Source organism: Taurulus bubalis (assembly GCF_910589615.1).
Source record: "Taurulus bubalis genome assembly, chromosome: 1".
Classification (NCBI taxonomy): Eukaryota; Metazoa; Chordata; class Actinopteri; order Perciformes; family Cottidae; genus Taurulus; species Taurulus bubalis.
Genome location: NC_136589.1, coordinates 14,368,350 through 14,376,099, shown reverse-complemented (window position 1 = coordinate 14,376,099; position 7,750 = coordinate 14,368,350). Strand labels below are relative to the sequence as shown.

Here is a 7,750-nt window from a genome sequence, read left to right as displayed (position 1 = left end):
AGCTTTTGTCTTTTAGCACACTATTCATGTATGTAGCGATTAAATGCATATATAGGACCTATGTGTAATTTATTCATCTTTATACAGGATTCTTGTTTTAAAACAGATAATTTTTTCCAATCGACTCATAGAGTGCAATGTTAGCTCAATTAGCTAACTAGCTAGCGTTGATAAAACATGCTAACAACAGTTGTCTAAAAGCAGCCGATGTCGACTAGAAATGCTTCTTTTGTCTGAAATCAAAAGGCCATTGTTTCAAAATTCATAAAAATTCTTAGTAGGAAATCTGTGGTTGACCATGCATGTATTAATATAGGCGTATGCAGCCGTAAACATATATTTGTTGTCTATTTCTACTCATGTTCTTTAATTTTAAAGATGAAAAAGTATTGTAGCAGTCCTTTTAGCATTGTTTTTCACTGTATTTGAATTACATGTTTCTTTATTTCTGTCTTCAAGGTAAAAACCCAAGTTCCTAAACACAAAATAATGAGTAAATGTCAAAAACAAATGACAGCAATGACTGAAAAGGTGCAGGCTGAAACCATAGGTCATGTTTTAGGTTATGCATGAACAAGCGGGAGTTGTGTTTCATTACACAACCAGTTCAGAGAAAAATCTGAAAAATGCCTCTGTGTCAATGGCCTTGGTTGTGATTTCCTGTGACAGTGAGCGTCTTTGCTACAGCCAGACAGACGGCCGGCTGGGCACACTGTCTGTTGGGTCCTGTTTGTGTGTGTTGCCATAGCAACAGTGGGGCTGGGATGGCAGAGGCTTGGTGGTGGGTGGCGGCTGCTTCGTGATTCATGGACAGTGAGGGCGGCCGTGCAGAGCAAAACATTTGGCAACTGAACCCCCCAAAAAAACCCAGAGAGGAAGCATCTGGTGGATCTGGAAAAGCTCTGTCTACCCACAATGCAACAGCATAAGTGCGGGTGACAGAGTCCTCTAAATGCATGTATTGCTAAAACACATTTTAAGGTATTTTTAGTGGCATCAACCAAATCAAACATTCACTGCTAAATTTAAAGTTTATTCCCTGACCTTTACAAAATAATCCCACAGCACGAGGTCCCACGAGGAGGGATCTGCAGCGGGTGGTGAGGATGGCAGAAAGAATGATTGGGACCACATTACCCCTCCCTCAGTGACCTATACGCTGGCCGGCTCTGTAAAAAAGCCAGCTGTATCTCCAGGGACCCCACCCACCCTGGACATGCACCGTTTGCTCCCCTTCCATCTGGAAGGAGATACAGGACAATTAAAACACACACAAACAGACTAAAAAACAGCTTTTATCCACAGCATTTAAACAAGTGTTCTCACTTTGTCATGTTATGTGGTGTTATGGCCCAGAGTGCATGGGAGGGCTGTTTACCTCCCTACCTGAGTGGGTGCTGTTCTGTTGTTTTGCCGCGCTTTGTTTCGTTGCAGGTGGTTGGATGGTGATATTTAAGAGGGAACCTGTGGAGGCCGGCTCTCTCTCTTCTGTCCCTCCAGCTTTCAACCTGGCCATGCTGCAGAACACTGATTCTTGGGTTAGCAAGGGTGTCGGTAGTGGTAGGGGTGAGAAGCCCTTTTCGTTTAACCATGTTTTCTCCTGTTTTCGGTTAGGGAGATAGGTAAGATAGCTGTACTTTATTTTGTTTCTTTGTGTGGTCTAGGGAAGTTAGGTTACTTGCACAGATTGTTTTGTTTGTTATTTTGGGCCAGGCTCACCCTGAAGATGATGTATGATACTTAGTTCAAAATAAATAGCAATTGAGGACTATAAACTGCAGCATTGGTCCGAATTTGGGAGGTGGGGAGAAGGGGAGACTAACATTTTACGTTGCACTCAAGCTCCCCTAGGCCGGGCATAACACTGGATTGTGTAGATTCCCAAATAAATTAATTTTTTTTTAAAAACGGAAAGGGGTATCTTGCTTGTGTCCTCCCCTCTTGTCGTGCGTTTCCTGTGTCTCTAAACTGACATATTCTAATTCATCAGTTGATCAAGCAACTTTTATCGTCCACTAAATAAAAAAAAATAATTGTATGATATGTATAAATAATAGTTTTTTATGTATACAAAACTCATGTCATGCAAAACGTTTGATTGAATCTAATGTGATAAAGTGGGAAGGACTGCAGAAAGACTTTTGCTGCAGAAAGACTTTTGCTCAAAATCCCGGTATGCCATGAGAAAAAAAAGTAGATTAAATTACACATGGTACTAAATACATGCTACTTGAACGTCATCATCGGCAAAGAAATTGCTCCAATGAAAAGGTGTTTCACACAAAGACAGCAGAGAAAATAATAATGCAATAAAGGTGAAGAATGACACAAATTTGAACAAGTTTAATCAGAACGTCGTAAAGAACAGAAAGAGACTAGGGGACAGCCACTTCATTACTAAATCATGGGAATGACACAGAGTCATCTTCAGAAACCAGAAGAAAACGACAATAAAATAAAAACCCACACACACGCACAATGTTCTCTTCTGAACAAGAGAGCACAGTTTTGTTTGCCGGTTTTTATTGGGACTCGGGAGCAGTGCTGGCTTCTTCAATCGAGTTTCCAGGCAACCTGATGAGGAAGCAGAGGAAAACACACATTAGGCATGCAGGGCAAGGTACAAGAATGGATTTGCTTCGAGTCATGGTCTGTGTTTGTCTTAACAAATAGGATGAAAATGTAGAAGATGAACATGCAAATGAATGAGCACACACTTCCTACCTATTTAAAGTCGTGGCTCTCGGTTCCACCACGACCAAATCCTGAGAGGAAAGAGACAGGAAGGGATTATATCATTGAACTATAACATTGACATTAAAAGTGTAAGGCTTTTACTTATTCTTTCACGAAAGGTTAGACTTTAATAAAATGTTACCAATTATGTAAGGACTGGTTTATTGAGTGTGTGATCCCATCCGGTGACAGTGTGTGCTTTGAGAGGATCGTTTACAACCTCGATGCTATCGGACTATCGGCTTACCTTTAGGTCCAAACATCGCACCGTAGCAGGGGTTGTGACAGTACGGCTTGCCGTCATGCTGCAAGGCAAAGGAAAGTTTATTTGTAGCGCACGATTCAACTACAAGGCAATTCAAAGTGCTTCACATAAAACCATTAAAAGCATCAAAACATAATGCAAAAGACATTCAAAACATTCATTTAAACATTAAAAACAGTTTGACTTGGCGATGCTTCCTCTTTGTTTGTTGTCACGTGCCACAACAAAAATAAGAGTTGGAATGAACTATATCTGCTTTCCGATTGTAGATGAAAAAACAGTAAAAAAAAAACTAAAGAAATAGAATAAAAGTCGCAGTGCAGTTTAAGAAATGAAATACAGTAGTGAAATGCAGAAATTGATAAGGGGCAGAGATATGAACTAAGCATTGATATAATATATCATATCCTTCACTATATCAGATTATCTTTTCACAGGAGTCTGTCCTCTCCAGTAAGCAACCTTTGTGAGTATGATTAATGTATGACCAACAATTGTTTATTATTTGTACAAAAACATTTAAAAACATGGTAAAACAAAAAATAAGATTTCCAAGTTCTAATGTATATGTGTTAATTGTGTCATTTAGCTCTTCTTATATGCTAAATATATGTCCAATTAAAAAAGCGATGTCTGAGATACCATAACAAATATATAAACTCTGAGTAAACCAAAAAAATGTTGTTCTTTGAATGTCAATCTTCTAGGTTTACTTCTTGGCTTATCTCTAACTTTTGTTGATTAAACGTGTTGAAAGTTGAACCTGTGAAATTAATAACAGAGTGAAGGTTTAATCGTGGATTTATATTTGCAAACCAAACCCTGTGCAAATTATTACAGTTGACAGGACATTCTTGTATGTACCTCCGCGTGTGAGCCTGCCGACAGTGTCTTGTTGCACTTCTCACACTTCAGACAGGGCCTGTGCCAGTCCTTGCCCAGTGATGTCACCCTCTCGGCTGCCAAACACACATAAACCACAAAATTAATCACTACCGCCTTGAACGTTGCACACCGTCTTTATCTCCAGGGTTGATCTTCATGAACACCAATCAGGAGGATAGTAAAAGTGAGGAGGAGCTCGACCTCTCCAGGTCTTTAGTGGATAAGAGTTGAGACAACCTTTGAGACCCGTCACATGATTACGAGCAAGAATCTGGCCAAGAATCACTATGCAAATTTGAAAAAAAGGCTACAGTGAATGCACAAGAAATGCTGAAATGGAGGGTATGTTATCATGAACTGAAGCTGTTTCTACCAAACATGTCATAACTCATGAGAGTTAAAAAACAAACAAATAAAAGATATTCAAAAAGGGCTGCAGACGTATGAAAGAATAACGCAGGTCAAGCCCACTGATCTCCGAACCTTCCCACAATATCAGGACATGACGTACTTCCTCCCTAAAAATAGCCTGATGTGGCAAGAGATTATGCAACGTGCAACGGAAATGGGGAACGTTGTCCGAGGGCAAGGTCAGCCTCCCGGGCCAAAATGGGGTAGAGCTTGTTTAAAGATTACTGTGATTACTGTGTTTAAATTAAAATAACAAATTAATGGACTGAACAAACAGTGAGTTCTTGCCTGTATACGCAGTAATGGAGCAGAGTCTCACAGTTAAAGTAGAGCCCAGAGTCCTTATCAGTTACGTTGACGCCCTTGTAGTTTTGTTATAATCTTTGTATGTGGATCTGATAACATGCTATATATTGTACCTGACATTATGAGAGTAAATGGAGTGTGAGAGATATAAGAAATAATCAGATCTGTTCTCTGCATCAACTTTCTCTGCCTGGAGCATTATGGAGGCCATCCAGTGTACACAAACAGACACAAATCTGAATGGAAAAACACACTGTGAGGGAGACCGTTCAACTATTCGCTTCATTCGTTCCCAAAACATATTCAAGGAGTGGTTGTATAACAGTTTGTCAAGCTAAAAAAATAGAGGCTCAAGAGGTTAAGCTAAAAAAAAGAAAAAAAGAGAAGAGGCTAAGAATGCAGTTTGAAGCATTGAAAATTGGCAGACGACTTTAAATAGAAAATAAACTCTGTAATACGAGCTTCAATAGTTAGGCATTTATTCTCTTTCTGGAGAAGATGGATGAGGAGGTTGATCCCATTCTCATGCTTAATATGAAGCCAGCAGCCAATTAGCTTAGCAAAAAGCCTGGAAACAGAGGGAAACAGCTAGCCTGGCTCTATCTAAAGGCAATAAAAATTTGCCTACCGGCTCCTCTAAAGCTTGCTTATTAACACATAATTTGCGCAAAAAACTGCCAAACAGCATCTCTAAAACTCAGGAAGTAAGCTTTGCATGGATTAAAAATACATTTATTTATTGATCACTTCCTGCACAATCTCTGCACAAATAACACACGGCTGTAGCTCATGGGGATGAGTGGTCGTTCTGCAACTACAAGGTAGCCGGTTAGATCCCCAGTCTCCCCTTAGTTCACATGTCAAAGTGTCCCTTAGCAAGACACTGAACCCTAAATTGCTCCCTGGGTGCTTCACTAGGTGCAGCCTACTGCTCCCTAAAATACTAAGAATGGGTCAAAATGCAGAGAATAAGTTTCCTCACTGTGGGACTAATAAGGGATTCTTCTTCTTCACATTAGCTTCTTTGATTCTAACCCTTATTCAAAGTCCTCCAGTGGAAAGCATGAGTACTGTGAGTGTATCTGGACCTGGACCAAGTCGCCCCAAATTAGTTTGCTTGTTTTGGCCAGATGGGGAAAGTTTGTCCATGAAAAGGAAGAATGGGAAGCACTTTTTCCCGGTTGCACGGTCAATGCATCTGACTGACAGTCCAAAGACTTGGCTTTGTATTTTGCATTGGCCTTCAGCCTCTGCGGTTCTCCCCGGAGAAGATTTACTCTGTTGCACTACTGAGCTGCAGACAATGTGGTAAATGGATTAAGTCACAAATAAAATTGAGCTGTCCCTTTCCTCCATGGATGCAGTAATAGCTCCCCACTTTGATGGTATACTCATGAGACAGACCGATAGGGACGGAGCCAAGTCATTAATCATGCTTCTCATCAAACATCAGGAAAGACAATTCAATTTCAGGGAGCACAGATCGTATCTCTCCAAAGTAACTCAATAACAAGAAAGAGTACAGAGTGTATAAACAGCTTAGATTGCAGACTAACAGAGATTGAACAAGTAAGAAAAATAAGATTCTCTGATGGAAAATAAGTACTTTTACTTTACTTTATTTGAGTATTTCCATTCTCTGAGACTTTTATTTCAAAGTAAACTACTGTACTTTTAACTCTTTGGTTACCCTTCAGATTTATATTGTATATGAGATAATTTACTTAATAGTAATAGAAGCAGTACTACAAACTTTCGACATATACACAACATTTCAAAGGAAATAGTTACTGATTTCTTTGCAAATTGTGCTCTTAAATACCAAATATGAATATATGTATGTGACATTATGATGCAGCTTTTTAATAAACGAGTTGTTAAAATAAGCTCCACTTTGACCAACTACAACATCAAATCCTGTTAAATGTTGTTGCATCAATGATAAAGGTTCAATAATATGACAATGACAGGAGCCATTCTGCACGACTACTTTAGATACTTTGATTTTACTGATACTACTTACGCACTTGCACTTACACATTTTTTTTATCAATTACTTTTACGCAAGCAAATTATCTGAATACAATACATAATTCATAATGTATTCTCTAAAGTCCTCCACGTGTCATTTAATAATGTCTTGTCTGTTGTTTCCTCATGTTGTGGAGAAAAGCCGCCCACTGTTCACTAACCAGGAAATACGACGTCCTGCGTGTAAAAAACGAAAACAAGATCTTACCGAAGTAAACTTCCTTCTGGCACTTTGGGCACTTTGGCATTTTGCTGCAGCTGTTTGTGTTAGTTTAGCGGAGAGAAAACTCGGCAGGTATCCTGTGGATGAAGTGTGACTGGCCCACCTGTCTGCTCTGACTCTGCAGTGCAGATGTGCGCTCCGCCCAGTATTTATAGCGCCGAAACTTTTTTTTCTTCTTTTTCTAACAGTGGGAGAGGCTTGTGTTGAGTCTGTGCGCGTGCACACGTGCAGAAAACATCACATCAGGATGTCGTAATTACGAGAAAAAGGGTCTATTTTTTTTTGTATCCAGTGAACGCAATGCGCTTCCCTACTTCCCCCTCTTTTAGCAGCTTTTAAGTAAGTATATTATGAGGAATGCAATTTCCCTCTATTAAAAGCAACCAATAATCCACCACTGCAACTTTGTACTCCACTACATTTATTTCATAGCTTTAAATACTTTTCAGATTCAGATGAATATCCTAATAGAGTATAATAAACAAATAAATGGATTATTGTAGATTAAGAAGACATCAAACTAGCTTCACCTTCACCTGCTGCAACATTAAAGTGATGTGCACAATTTGGATATAATTATTATCCAGTAATATACATTATTCTGCAGTGGATCATTCTGCATAATGAGTACTTTTTCTACTTTCGTACTCAAGTAAAAATGAATGCAGGATTTATGAATAAGTAGTTTTATGCTGTATTCTGCTTTTACTAAAGTGAAATATTTGATCATTTAGTGAGTGGTTTATTATTATTTATTTTTATAGAAAAGGCAGACATTTCTTTTCAAAGCAAAGTCCTTTCATTTGTCTTATAACACGTCAGGAGGGGATACTGTACAAAAGAATGTAAACGTTTTATCAGTGTGCCTGAAGTTCAGAGTCTGGGTGCCAACA

General features: G+C 39.1%; 1 protein-coding gene across 1 annotated transcript; it reads right to left on the bottom strand.

The window, feature by feature from the left end:
* Positions 1-2,328: 2,328 nt before the first annotated feature.
* crip1 (cysteine-rich protein 1) lies at positions 2,329-6,974 on the bottom strand. The gene is made up of 5 exons (XM_079217597.1): positions 6,843-6,974; positions 3,866-3,960; positions 2,984-3,041; positions 2,725-2,765; positions 2,329-2,574 (listed from the first exon to the last, which is right to left on the bottom strand). The coding sequence occupies exons 1-4, from the start codon at positions 6,880-6,882 to the stop codon at positions 2,725-2,727; spliced, it is 234 nt and encodes a 77-aa protein (XP_079073723.1). The 5' UTR covers positions 6,883-6,974; the 3' UTR covers positions 2,329-2,574.
* Positions 6,975-7,750: the final 776 nt, after the last annotated feature.